The 15163-nt window shown below is 36.8% G+C and overlaps 1 protein-coding gene across 1 annotated transcript in view; it reads left to right on the top strand.

The window, feature by feature from the left end:
* Window positions 1–15163, top strand: part of CC2D2B (coiled-coil and C2 domain containing 2B) — a 66481-nt gene that overhangs the window by 20327 nt on the left and 30991 nt on the right. Inside the window, exons 11-18 of the mRNA XM_040991831.1 lie at window positions 2149–2289; window positions 3727–3835; window positions 4017–4135; window positions 5884–6061; window positions 9266–9416; window positions 10625–10769; window positions 12839–12980; window positions 14014–14220. Of these exons, the coding sequence (XP_040847765.1) occupies window positions 2149–2289; window positions 3727–3835; window positions 4017–4135; window positions 5884–6061; window positions 9266–9416; window positions 10625–10769; window positions 12839–12980; window positions 14014–14220 (1192 nt within the window). The remainder of the gene's footprint in view (window positions 1–2148; window positions 2290–3726; window positions 3836–4016; window positions 4136–5883; window positions 6062–9265; window positions 9417–10624; window positions 10770–12838; window positions 12981–14013; window positions 14221–15163) is intronic.

The following is a 15163-nucleotide window of genomic DNA, read 5'->3' as shown; positions in this document are numbered from 1 at the left end:
AGTGGTGAGATCAACAGTAATTCAGAGCTGTTGAACTATCAAAACCTCTTGAGCAGGACCCTCAGAGAATGCCCCACATCAGTGACCCTGGGGTGGTGTCGGGTGGCTGTCCTCCATCTCAGGTTGCAGAGTTGTTTGTGAAGCTGTGTGTGACTTTTCTCCTTATGCTCCTTTTACCCTGAGATGCAAAAAAAAAAAAAAAAAAAAAAGAATGTGGAAATGGTGATCTCACTCACCTTCCTGTAGCCCTTGACCCTTATCACCCTAATCAACTATGTAAAAATCATGAAAAACAATCCTAAGAAAGAGGCAGCAGAAATGACAGACGACCAGCACAATCATAGGCTCAAGGTAATTGAATTACCAAATATAGAAAAATCTATCTTTTAAAATATGATTTTAAAATAAAATAAAACAGTACTAAAAAATAAGATGCCTTGAGAGGATAGAAACAATCTGATTTTCATTATTACCACATTATTAGATTAAAATGTTTAATTTTATACAAAAATAGCATAATAATAACCAAAGAGTCAACTCAAAGGAAAAATATAAGTCAACATAAAGTGTCCTTGAAGATGACCAGTGGGTAGATCCGCTAAGCAAAGATTTTAAGACCCGCTGTAGGAGCCCGCACCATGGCATATCAGGTTAATCCTTGATCTGCAGTGACAGCATGCCATATGACTGCCTGTTTGAGTCCTGGCTGCTCTGCTCCCAATCCAGCTCCCTGCTAATAACCTGGGAAAACAGAAGAGGATGGCTTAAGTATACAGGCTGCTGTTACTCATGCAGAAAACCCAGAAGTTCCAGTCTCCTGGCTTTGGACTGGCCCAACTCTGACCATTGCAACCATTTGGGGAATGAACCAGCAGAAAGAAAATTTTTCTCTAGCTCTCCTTTTCTCTGTGGTTCTGCCTTTCAAATTAAAAAAAAGAATAAATATTAAAACCAAAGTATTGCAATGATACTCAAAAAACTAAATGAAGATACAGAAAAAGTCAAGAAACCATATATGAACAAAATGTAAATATCAATAGAGAAAATTGAGACAGAAACCAAAAAAAATTATATAGCCAAAAAGCATAATTGAAATGAAAGATAATAGAGGAATTCGAAGGTAGATGAACAGGCAGAAGAAAGAGGCAGTGAACTTGAAGATAGGGTGATGTGAATTACCTGCTCTGAATAAAGGAAATGTTTTGAAGAACAGTGAATAGTGTCTAACATCTGAATCCATCAAGTAGACTAATCTATTCTATATAAGAGATTTTAAAAAAAGATAACAAGCTACAAAAAAGAATATTCAAGGAAATAATCACTAAAAACTGTCCACAATTTTTATTAAGGATGTGAATATGATTATGAACATCTGAAAAGTTCAAATAGCTAAAGTGAAATTAACTCAAAGGGACCTATTCCAGGAAATGTTTTAACTGAACTTTCAAAGTCAAAGACAGAGATAATGTTGAAAGCACTTATATGTAACTTTACATATAAGTGATTCTTAATAAAGGTACATTTGTAATTGGAAACTTCGGGAGACCAGTAGAAGAAGCAGTAGAAAGATAGATTTAAATAAAAAGCCTCTTAAGCAAAAATCTTGAATGTGGACAATTTTTCCTTGAAAATGAGGCAGAAGTTAAGACATTCCTAGTTGAAAGTTGAGGGAGTGTGTTATTGTGGATGTGCCTGGGAGGAAGTGCTCAAGGAAATGCTGCAGGGTGAAATAAAGGGACACGGGAAGTAAGCCAAAGGCATGTGAAAAATGATCCCAAATCAAGTAAATAGGTAATTATAAATGTTAATATTAACAACAGTTTGTAATTCTGCTTTGTCTTTTCTACATTATTGAAGAGATTAGTGCACTGAAAAGAATTTCTAGTCTATATTTGGGGAACACACCAAATATAAAGAGGTAATTTGTGATATCAAAAACTGGAAGAGGTGAAGACAGACTTATAGAGAATTTTTTTTTGTGTTATCAATTCTGAGTTGTGAAATCCTAGTAAGTAGAGTGAAAAGAATGTGGGTAAAATGGAAGGAATAAGGTGGGGAAAGTTCAGAAGTATTAATCAATATCTATGGCACTTTTAATGACTTACTGTCCCAGCTGACCATTTTTTGCATCTACCATTATTGTTGTAGTAATACAAGACAGCTATATGAATTAGAAAGAAAGAAGGATTTCTCCTTAATAAAGGGCATATTACGGACTTGGAAACAGATAAAATTCCTTCGACAACAGCAAGGGTTTACAAGTACCCCAATAAAGTTGCAGTTTCAGAGGTGAGTGGTTGTTCTGTTTACTCTTAATGGTCTCTTAAGGACCCACATATTAATCACTGGGCATTGGGAAGCCAGGGGCAGGGGTACAGAATTGAGAAGCCCAAAAACTATTCCATGTAGTCAACAAAGGAGTTCTATCTTGAATATATAAATAATTCCTACAACTTTGTAAGAAGATAATTGAAAAATGGGCAAAGGATTTGAACACTTCAGTACAGACGTACAGGTGACAAGTGAATATGTGAACAAATGCTTGAGTCCTAGCTCTGCTCCCACCTCCCACCAATGCATTCCAGCGAGACAAACCATTGAGTCCCTACCGCTCAGATGGGAGGCCTGTTTGAGTTGCTGGTTTCTGCCTCAATCCAAATCTGACCACGATGTGTATTTGAGAGTGAAGTAGTTATTAGGAGATATGCCCTCTCGCTCTTACTCTAATTAATCAATAAAAAATGAGATCTTGTACTGAATAGAATAAACCATGAGGCCACTAGGATAACAGTTTCTAGGTAAATTATTTTTCTGAAAGGGTTTCAAAAACTGCAACTTTCTTGAACTGTAAATAAAAGAGAAATAACAGCTACATCTATTTTGTGGAAATGTGAGAAGTAGATGAGTTAATATGCATAAAGTACTTAAAATATTGCTTATTACTTTATGAGTATTACATGAATACAGCAGTTGTAGTAGCAATAATATACAGATAAGGTCTGGCACAATGGTTCAGTGGCTAAATCCTCTCCTTTCACACATTGGGATCCCATATAGGCTGCTTCACTTCCCATCCAGCTCCCTGCTTGTGGCCTGAGAAAGCAGTAAAGGATGGCTCAAAGCCCTGGGACCATGCACCCATGTGGGAGACCTGGAGGAAGCTCCTGGTTCCTGGTTTTGGGTCGGCTGAGCTCTATCCATTGTGGCCACTTGGGAAGTGAAACAAAAGATGGAAGATCTTTCTTTCTGTATCTCCTCTCTGTAAATCTGCCTTTCCAATAGAAATAAATCTTTAAAATGTATATATAGAGCTAGAACCACCCACTGCTTCTGTACAGGTAAACACCAAAGAATTTTAGTGTTACTATGATTGTCCTTAAAACCAGGACATATTCTCAGAGATTAAAAAATATGAGAGGAAGGGAGAGAAAAAGTGGCTTATGTCTTTCAATTTGTATTCCCCTCCATACCCTGGTTACTTACTTACAGGTATCTTGATTTCCCTATAAATCCCTATAAACATCGGTGTTAATTTACTGAATGGGAAAATGTATAAAAACCGAAAACAAGCTTCTGTTTATCATGTTGACAAGTTCCCTAGGACATAAGATTATTAGTTGTAAGAGATTGGTTATGTATATGTGTTTGTGTGTGAATTAGCAAAATCTCTAACCATTGTCAAATACTGCCATTATTTCTGCTGTAATTCTTGCTATTATTAATTAGGGTAAAAGTGAATAAATGTGATCAACAAAAACAAGGACAAATGTCAGAAACACCCGAGACTGAGAAGAAATGTGAAGGAAAACCATTTAACAATGGGGAAAAACAGGAGGTATCTAAATTTAAAAATAGTATTTAATTATTCTTAGTTGTATTTCATTATTTGGCAGAATAGAAAATTTTAGTATTTGTAACAGATATCTAATTAAGCGATGAATAAAGAACAGTATAATAAGAGTATTTGTCCTGAACAACAAATGTACATAGTAAATTGTATATTTTTGGATTTCTAGAGCTCCTCACATATAGATTCAGAACTTGAAGAATCAGAAATTGAAATAGTAAAACCAGTTACCTTGATGCCACAACTTTTTTCCACTGCAGAACTAACAACCTTATCCAAATGTTCAGAGTAAGCATTTAAGAAAATCTTGATATATTATACAATAATGTCTGTTGATTGTATTATGTTAATATTAATGTTTTGTTAAATGAGAACCATATGCCAGACACTTTGCTGTTTTTCAAAATACATTTTTATATTCACTTGTCATCATTGCTCTGTGGTTCTTTGATGTCCTCATCTTAGAAATGAGGAAATCAATATTAATGGAAAGTTAAATTGATCAAAATCACAGGTCTAATACATGACTATAACCATATAGAAGACATAGGATTCTTACTACTAAACCTCATGTAGTGAAAATTGCAGGGCAGGGGATGGAGGAAGAGGTTTGGCTTTAGTAATAAGTTTTTTTTTTTTAAGATTTATTTGTTTTTATTGCAAAGTCATATATGTGGAGGGAGGAGGAGAGATAGAGAGGAAAATCTTCTGTCTGATAATTCACTCCCCAAGTGACCACAATGGTCAGAGCTGTGCTGATCCGCAGCCAGGAGCCAGGAGCTCTTCCGGGTCTCCCACATAGTTGTAGGGTCCCAAGACTTTGGGCCATCCTCGACTGCTTTTCCAGGCCTCAAGCAGAGAGCTGGATGGGAAGCAGAGCTGTCAAGATTAGAACTGATACCCATATGGGATCCTGGCACATTCAAAGTGAAGACTTCAGCCATTAGACCACTGCACCAGGCCCTTTAGTAGTAAGTTTTGTTCATTCACAAATGGGTGAGACTTAAAGCCACTATAAAAATAAATAAATAAATAAATAAGATTATACTGCTGCTTGTGTTTATTGAAGGACTGTTAATTCATAAAACCTATTTCATATTATTGGGGCCCTCTGGACAATTTACTTCTTTGACAAATCAAACTTTATTTCTTCCCAGATGTGGCTTCTCCTTGAGTGAAATATTTTTTTCCCAGTGCTCAGCATTTTATGCAAAACCAGACATCACATATATCCCATTTCTCCCATCCACTGATGTGTGCATGCATTTTATGTGTCTTTTAAGAATTAGGAATTAGGGCCCGGCACGGTGGCACAAGTGGTTAAGTCCTCGCCTTGCACGCCCGGGATCCCATATGGGTGCCGGTTCTAATCCCAGCAGCCCCGCTTCCCATCCAGCTCCCTGCCTGTGGCCTGGGAAAGCAGTCGAGGATGGCCCAAAGCTTTGGGAACCTGCACCTGCGTGGGAGACCCAGAAGAGGCTCCTGGCTTCGGACCAGCATAGTATCGGCCCGTTGTGGCTCACTTGGGGAGGGAATCATCGGACGGAAGATCTTCCTCTCTGTCTCTCCTCTCTGTATATCCGCCTTTCCAATAAAATAAAAATAAATCTAAAAAAAAAATTCGAAATTAATTCCTAATTCTAATTCATAATTCATAATTTCGAATTCTTAACCAAGCCTCCTAATTCCCATTTACAAAAGAATTCCAAATTGTTAAGTTTTCCTACTTCCATAGATATCTGGTAGATAACGGTTGTGATCTCTTTAAGTTTTAAATTAGTGAAATACATGCCTGAATTATTTATGGCACTTTGATACTTAATTCTTTTTCTATTTTTGAATGCATATTTTTCTTTAAAATATTTGGGAGAAGTTAAACTTTTATACACATAGGGACAAGTGTTGTTTGGCTTTAAAATATTGTTTTCCCTCTCAAATGCATATACTCTAAAAGGCTAAAATATGTTTTATAAAGAATAATATCGTATGTCTGTTCTGTTTTTCAAGAGTCATTTAGAGGCTTATTTAACTTTTAGGCATGAACAAAAGAGGAGAACCAAAATTCAGAAGCTTAAGTACTTTATTAAAATATTTTACAATAATAAAGAAGTTTCATGCACTTCAATCTCTACCCTGCAAATTGATTTTAAAGTCATGTTTCAACAAATTTTCAATATTCAGTTAATATATTGGCCTGAAACCATTTGCTTAGAGGTATGCTATTGTCATTTACTTTTGTATCTTATATTATGGCATATATAATTTAAAAATTTCTTGTTAGCTGCTGTTATATGTAAGGAATTTTCCTTATATTAACAGGTGAATGATGTCTGTGAGTAGCTGTTGATGGCAAGATATTTATAAGTAATAGGTTTATAATTCATCAGTAATCTTTTTTACCATAGGTTGTATTTTGTGAATTCGTTTTTCGTGGTTTCACATATTTCTCTCCTGCTAAATTCCTTTCCACCCATGAATATGCAACATTATTATTCATTCACAAATGAGTTGGAAACAGTTGTTTAAAGTACTGTATGTAGAGGGACTGGCTCGATGGCTCAGTTGGCTAATCTGCCTCTGCAAGCCTGAGCATCCTGTATGGGTTCTGGTTCATGTCCCAGATATTCTACTTCTGATCCAGCTCTCTGGGCCCAGGAAAGCAGTGGAGTATGGGTCAAACCTTGGGACCCTGTACCCACGTGGGAAACCTGGAAGAAGCTCCTGGTTACTGATCAGCTAAGCTCCAGCTGTTGCTGACACTTGGGGAGTGAACCAGTGGATGAACAGTCTTTGTCTCTGGAAATCTGCCTTTCCTATCAAAATAAAAACAATCAGAAAAAATGAGGGAAGAACCACATTTCCAACAGATTGTCTGAGGGAAAGCTTTAGTAATAATGAGACAATAATTGCAGACAGAATGGAGACTCTGAAATACAACAGAGACACAGAGCCTGATGCTGCCTCTGCCACTGCTGCCACAGCAGTGTACACAATACTGGAGGATTAGCCTGGAGAAGGTTCCTTCTGCAGCTCTCACCAGCATGCAGGGCCAGGTGAGGGTGTGCAGGACTAACCACAGTACTCGTCAAACTATTTCAGAATATTGAAATTAATGGAACTCTGCCAATCTGATTTTATGAGGCCAGCATCACTGTGACAGCAAAACCAAAGAGGCAGTACAGAAAGAAAACTACAGACCAGTATTCTTGATGAACATAGATGCAAAAATTATCCAATAGGTAAATAAATAGAATCCAGCACTGCATCAAAAAGATTGTATATCATGATCAAGTGGGAATTATGCCAGAGATGCAAATGTGGTTCAACATCAGCAAATCAATAAATGCTATAATTCTCATCAACAGAGTGAAGAACAAAAACCCATCTTAATGGATGTGAATTTCAGAAGATTCAGGGTAATGAATCTTTATAATGAAAACCTTAAAGAAATTAGTTATAGAAGAAATAACTCAGAATTGTGAAGGCTAAGTATGTCAAATAGCCAAGTCATAGTGAGTCTGAAACAAGACAAAGATGTTTACATTCGTCACTTTTATTCAATAAAGTATTTGAAGTATTACTGAGAGCAATTATGGAACAGAAAGACATAATGGGCGTTGTAATTGGAAAGGAATGCAAAATTCCACTCACACTAGCTACAAAACCCTAAATATTTATAAATAAATTTAACCAAAGAAGTAAAAGATCTCTACAATGAAAGTTATAAGATATTGATGAAAGAAATCGTCAAAAACACACAAAAAATGTGGAGATATTTCTTGAACATAGATTAGAATAATTAGTGTTGTTAAAATGTCTGTCCTGCCTACAGCAATCTACGGATGCAGTGCGGTCCCTCAGTACATTTACTTTGTCCAGGGTCTTACCTCCAGCATGCGGTCTTAGGATCAGTTTAAAGAAAATGCAAAAAAAAAGAAAAAAAAAAGAAAAGAAAATGCAATCTGTATACCTTGAATACATTCACAAGACAGAAGTGTAAAATCTGAAAGCCAATTCAACATTTGAATATATTTGTCAGTTTATTTTCTGTGTTTCATTAGTTTACTTACAGTAACAATTTTTTAAATAAAGCGCTGCAAACCTTTCTGCTGTAGGATTGCCTTCGTCAAAGACTTTGATTCACTCTGCTATAACATTTTTTAAAGCACAGTTTCAGAGGAGGGAGGGAGAGAAAAGAGAGTAGAGAAAGAGATTTCCATCCATTGCTTCACTCTTCAAATGGCCATGAAAGGCAGGACCGGGTGAGGTCAAAGCCAGGAGCCAGAAGTGCCACCTGTTTCTCCCACATGGATGGCAGGGGTTGAGGCTCTCGGACCACTGTCTAATACTTTCTCATGTTCATTATGAGGGTCTGAGTAGGAAGTGGAAATGCTGGGGTTAGAACTGCTGCTCATATGAGATGCCAGCATCATGCCTTACCCATTGCGCCACAGTGCCAACCCTTTAATTCACTTTTATAAGGAGGTTTTTAAAAAGCCAGAAAAGTTTGTGTACTTCTTTGGCTTGCCTTTTTCTTAACATTCTTGACTAATCAGTCTTTGTTTAGATGATCATATTTTCTTATTTTTCAAGGGAAGATTGTCTTCCCCCAAATTTGCTTCATCTTAGAACACATATCACTGCAATCTCCAAGCAATAACAACACACTATAGGTCAAAGTAAGATTTTTCTATTTTTGACTTATAGTTATAGCTGCATATTTACAGGAAGTTTTAGTAAAAAGCCACAGCATAAGGTCAGAAGACCTGGGTTTAATGCCCAGCGGGCTTCTGCAGGGATGTCTCCTCCTCACACACATCCCACTCTTTCTGTAACTTCCCACTCTCCCAATGCGTGTAGCATACTAATTTATCCTTGGATTTCACGAGCCCAATGACCCTCCCTTTTTCCTAGACAATCCAACCTGGGTTTCAGGCACTTACAATAAAAACTATAGAACAGCACCCATTTTGTATTTTAGCATCTTTTAAAAGATTATTTTTATTGCAAAGTTAGATATTTAGAGAGGAGGGGACACAGAGAGGAAAACTTTCCGTCTGGTGATTTACTTCCCAGGCGGCTGCAATGGCTGGATCTATGCTGATCCAAAGCCAGGAGCCCAGAGCCTCTTCTGGGTCTCCCAACACAGGTACAGGGTCCCAAGGCTTTGAATTGCTCTTAGCTGCTTTTCCCAGGCCACAGCAGGGAGCTGGATGGGAAGCAGGGCTGCCAGGATTAGAACCTGCAGCCATATGGGATTCTGGTGTGTGCAAGGTGAGGACTTTAGTCACTAGGCTACTGCACCAGGCCCATATTATATTATTTTTAAATGAATAAAAATAGATTGCACATTACTGAGAGTCTTTATGGGTTCTCTATTTTGTATTTTGACTGAACTACCATTTCTTTTATGTTTAGGTTTATGAAGTCAATAAAAGGACAAGTTTGCTGGCAAAACTATATTTACCTTTACCCAACAGCACAGAGCTGAAAGGTAAAACTGTTTTGGAATATGTGGAGTTTAGCTCTGATCAGCTGGTCACACCTGAGCATGGAGAAGTAGGAAGCAGTGAGTTTATTAAAAATGACCCTACCCTATTTTCTTAATGACCACCATTTCAAAATACTTTCTCTGATTTACATGAGGTCTGACTTCTATAATGACAATGTTCAGTTAAAAAAACGAATACAGTTCTGCTTTTAGCTGTGAAGTGAGATAAATTACTACTGTCTTGACTCAGATCTTTGGGAACTGGAATTTTCAGTTAGCACATCTTTTTCCTAGGTTATCCAAGGAGAGAACAGCATGCTTTCTGGAACACAGCTGTGCTCTGCAGTGGGTACACTGCTCTGCTCTTGCCTCCACCTCTCCTCTAGGAAACTTCAGGGTGATCTAGGATAAATGCATTAGTCTTCGAACTTTATGGGGAATAAAAGAAGGAAGGAGGGACAGACATAATGAGAGATGAAAGGAGGGACATTTATTTTTCAAATGATTCTATTCCTCTCATGCAGTTACATTTAAATTAGCCTGCCTTTAACAACATTTTCTTTCCTACTTCTCAAGATTGCTTTTCATATTCCTAGGACTTTTGCAAACTCTTGTACCCAGATGATGAAAAGGAAGGAGATGTGACTTTATTTTTAAGTAAGAGAATGTGTCTCTTTAATGCTTAGGATTATAGTCATGTGAGTGGTAAGCAAGAGAAAGACAGAAAAAAGAAAGTGGGCAAAAGAGCATCGAAAAACCAGAGAATAGTCTGTTTAGTACAGATGAAATCTAAAAAGTAGGATTGTAGAGACCCAAGAGAAAAGAATCAGAAATCCAAGAATTTTAGGGAACATTGGGAACTCATCCAAACTTTCAAGGGGTGTTGTTAAACTCTGGAAGTTGAGAAAGAAAATGAGGAGAAGCCAAGACTTAGGGAATGGGGACAAAGAGCAGCATGTCTGCCTTTGAATGTTTGCTGCCAATGGTTCATTCTCACTGGAATCACTTACCAACATAATGGTTATGAAACTGCTGAGTCTAAAAAGAAGAAAATAGATGTTCATCACCATATTTTCAGCTTAGTGTGTTACCCTCTCTGATAGAGTTTGAAACAGTTTTTGTGGAGGTACCTTGGAGGGGGAAGATGAGCACTAAGATAAAAGCCTGGGGTCAGCCTGCAGCTTCCTTTGGGTTCCATAAGTGAAAGTCAGGGGGAAAATCTGCATGTGGTATAACTGCATACTTTTTTTTTGAAAGTTCATATTTCTAATGCTTTTTGTAAACAGATGTGCCATTTATTCTTGATGAAAATGGAACTGAAGAACTTTGTCTTTTGACATCAGGAAAGCTTAGCTATTCTTTGTCGTGGTCCTTGGATGAAAATGGTACCCCTGTGATACCCATGTCACAGTCTTTGAGATCTGATTACTGCAGGTAATAGATTCCATGTTTGAAAAATAATTCCAGGTGCAGCAAAATTTTACGTGTGTATGAAAAGAAAAAAAAGCCATGTGTATGAGAAGAAAATCTCAAGTGGCAGTAGAAATAGTTTATTTGGGTGTTGATTTCTTTTTTATTTAAATCACTTTCCATTAAGGTAGTAAGTATATTTATAGCTAGGATAATGTATTTCTCCAGTACTTTGGATTATGGCCATATGGATGGTGAGAGAAGCATTTTCTTAGCCCTTGACTTATAAGCAAAGGACAAGACTCTTAAGAATTTTATTTCTAGGGCCTGGCACCATAACCTAGCAGCTAAAGTCCTCACCTTGAATGCACCAGGATCCCATATGGGTGCCGGTTCTAATCCCAGCATGTCCACTTCCCATCCAGCTCCCCTGCTTGTGGCCTGGGAAAGCAGTCGAGGACGGCCCAATGCTTTGGGATCCTGCACCCATGTGGGAGACCTGGAGGAAGTTCCTGGCTCCTGGCTTCGGATTGGCACAGCACCGGCCGTTGTGCTCAATTGGGGAATGAATCATGGGACAGAAGATCTTCCTATCTGTCTCTGCTCCTCTCTGTATATCTGACTTTGTTATAAATAAGTTTTTTTTTTAAGACCTTTAGAGTTAAAGAATGTTCTTTTCTCTTGGCCATGTCCAACTTGGATTCTTTTGACTGAAACAACAAACATTTCAAAATAGGTAGGCAACGATCAGAGTTCCACATGCCTTTTTTGCACTACTTCCAGTTTTCTTTCTGCATGGAGAAGATCTTCAAGTGTTTGAGTGGTTTTGAGCAAAGATAGGATTGCTCACTAGGTATTTGGTTGTAGAGAGCTCATGCAGATGTCATGAATTTACTGCACGCCACAGCTGAACACCCAAAGGAGCAAGGCTCTTAGATTCCTATTAGTTTCCCGGAAGCACAAGGTATGGGATTGTATTGAAATCTAACTTGATTTTTTAAAAAAGGATAAAAATGAGATCGATTTCTCACACAAATGCATTAATTTACATTAGGTTCTACTTACGGCGCTGTTTTCTGTGAGGTCTGTGCTAAATCTATTCCCAGAAAAGGGAAATTTGCTATAGGATGGTGTCAAGGGTGTTGGCCCTAGAGATCTCTTATGACATGGATATCCGAGCAGTTCAATGGAGACTACAGGAAAGAATACTCAGACTTTACCTCTTTTGGCTTTACCAGCAGTAGCTTCAGATTGCCATAGAAATAGTAAAAGGGTATGGCCATAGATACTAGTAAAAGGGTATGGCAAAAACCGTATATCTGATTAGGCTAAAACATTATCAAGTATGGGTCAAGACTGTTTTTCTGGAATATATGATATTTTCTCAATTCCTAAATAAAAGAATATTAGGATCTTCTAGCCCTAATTCCAGTAGATAAACAACTGAAGCAGTTTATGACTGAATAAATCTTTATCATTGAATTTTTCCTGTGCTTAGCCCATAGGTAAGGTCATTAAGATTATTTTGAGTCTGGCCTTTTATAACTCTCCAGCTTTGGAAAATAGTTTCAGACAAGAAACCCAAGATACTCTCTGGCACAGACTACCCACTTCACTGCATTTTTTTTCATTGCATTTCATCTTTAAAGAGACAGCCTAAAGGTTGTTTTTATATATTATATTTTCTTGATTTAGCTCAATAAAAAAGACTAGTTAAATTTCAGTGTTGTACATTTTATGAAGTGAAAATATTTAATAAGTTCCTGTGCTTAAGGTTTATAGGATACAGTCAATAAGCAGCATTTACTTAGTATATACTGTATTTTAGCTGATAATAGAACAAGGAGAAATATTTACAGTTTTTATCCTCAAGATTACTGCTTCATAAAGGATGATAAATACTGAAAATCCATGATACAAGTTACAACATGAGAAAAAACAGAAGAGATACTGAATCTAAACTTACTAACTTATCCTTAAATACAAGCAGATGGTAGGTTTTATTTTTTTAAATGCTAGCAGTGGCTAAGTTTTACTCTGTATATAGATGTACAATCTGTATTCTGTCTTAAAAATGGATAAAATATTTTCTCTGTTTTAAGGAATATAGATGCACGAGGTATTCCTGGAATTCCATGGCTTGTTAATGAACAGAAGCTTTTTGAATGGGCAAATGAAATCAGAATTGATCCAAATAATCCAGAATATTCTGATTTAGTAGAATTTATTATGGTAAGTAACTATGCATATATTCTATTTTCTAAGCTCTAACCCTGAATGTCCTGACTACAGATATAGTTTTAAGTGCATTTGTAGTATTGCAAAGGCAAATAAGAATTCAGTAACTGAAATAATGATTACTTTTGGCCTGTTAACAGGTGCGCTGCCACTACCTAACAGCCCATAGCACATCCAGCAGGCTAACCCTCCAAGCTAGCATGTATCATACACCTGTGCTGGGCCAGCAATGTTGTTAGGTGCTGAGATTACCAAGATCACTTAAGGTGCACTCCTTCCCTTAGACTCATCACCCAGTCACTTCTGTTCCTCCCTATAGACAAGCAAATGGCTCTGTTAACAGCAAGTATGCTTTTTTTCATACTTGCATTTATGCCATCGCTCTATCCACCATGAATGTCCAATCAGTGCTTTTCTGGTAACCTCAGTTACTTGTGGTTTGTTTGCCCTGCTGCCAGTCCCTCTCCTCCTACCACCACTGAGAAATTTGTATGTCTTGCTTTAAATTTCCATCTGCCTTTTACTGTGGTTATTCCTTCGTGTATTTTGCCTTTTCTTGTATAGCTAGTAAATCTTTGTCTCATTGATGGCCATTAGTGTTATTTCTTTCATGTAGCATCCACTCAGTTTTGTACATGTTGCATAAAGCATTTTGTAAATTAGATCACTACAACTAAGTTTCCCAGAATTAGAGCTTCCCACTTGCTGCCAACTCTGTAGAAATATTGTTTCTGTCTCAACTCCTAAGGCAGTCAAAGCAACAGCCTATTCATTGTAGCTTAGTGAGCTACACAGATGTTTTCATTATCTGAATGAATCAGGAGGGGAAAAGATTCAGAAGCGAAGTAGACAGCGTTCTGTAATTTTTTAACAGATTCTATCCCTTCACAGATTCAATCATTCAATTTCCTACTTATGTAGACACTCTTACATCTCCCAGTTTAGGGGAGAAACAATGTTTTGAAATAACTAACTTAAAAAAAAACTAATGTTTTAAGAAAAGGCTTTATATCTTTATGCATTACAGTACACGAGACATAATAAGGGGCAGGAAATTCCGAAATATTTCCGTCTGGAGCAGCTGCAAGATGAATTTAACTTTGTTTCCGAGGAGGAAATGAGGAAGAGCAAGCGTTTCCAGTTACTGCAGCTTAGAAATGCAGGTCAATTAGGGATTTTCCTTCTGCAGCAAATGCCCCCTTATGATACAGAGATTCCAGATACAGTCTTCCAGGTACTTAACTTCTATTTGTAAATGGTTATTTGTATGATATAGTGAATATTTTGTTGCTTTAAATCAGTTATAATTTTTTAGCCTAATAATCTGTAGGCAAATATTTCCCTTTCTCCCATTTTCTTCAATTATTAAAAATATGTAGATCTACCAAATTCCAAAAAGTCCTTAGCTTTACAACTTAGTGTTATCCAAACCTCCTATTTAATAACCGAAATAATTTAAGCATATTCTACATGTTTATGTAACTAGCGTATTTTTATTGTTATAAAATATATTTCCAATTTAAAATCAGCTTCGTGAAGCATGGATGGGAAACTCTACCACGGTAAAGTTACACATTGATTATAAGGCACATCAATTTCAGAATCGTTAAGGCTTTAGAGTTTTCCATGATAGTGTCTTGCTGCTGGCAGGTTCCAGCTGCGGAGAAACTACTGTGCAGATCTTCCAATTCCCCTCCTGACAGTTTTATATCAGTTGTTTTAAATTTGTTACTGCTGTGATATTTACATTCAAAATCAGCAAACACTGCAAGTGAGAGCTTCTTCTCCCACTGCAAAAGACTCCATCATTAAACGTCTGCCAGCATGCAATTAGTTTTATAATAAAGGAATTACGCTGTGAAAGTAATTTAATAATTTAGTTCCATTTTACTTATGGGCCTAGGTGGAAAATTACTGATAAAATATTAAGAAACTGAATAAAATGTGTTGTATAAATTTGTATACTTACATAAAATAATAGAATAGGGCATATTTTATACCACAGAACTGACTTAACTATGGAATCTATTAATATAACTTACAATATTAAGAGAATTATGTAAGGAATGACCTGCTTCTCTGTGTAAATGGTTAAAGCCGTTTAATAAATTCAGTGTTCAATCATCATAAAAACTGTTAGCTTATCAGAATCAGAATAAAATTTAGCTTAAATATTT

Source organism: Ochotona curzoniae, unplaced genomic scaffold, assembly GCF_017591425.1.
Source record: "Ochotona curzoniae isolate NIBS_2020 unplaced genomic scaffold, NIBS_Ocur_1.0 contig_66, whole genome shotgun sequence".
NCBI classification, from domain to species: domain Eukaryota; kingdom Metazoa; phylum Chordata; class Mammalia; order Lagomorpha; family Ochotonidae; genus Ochotona; species Ochotona curzoniae.
This window is presented reverse-complemented; position numbering and strand designations above follow the sequence as displayed.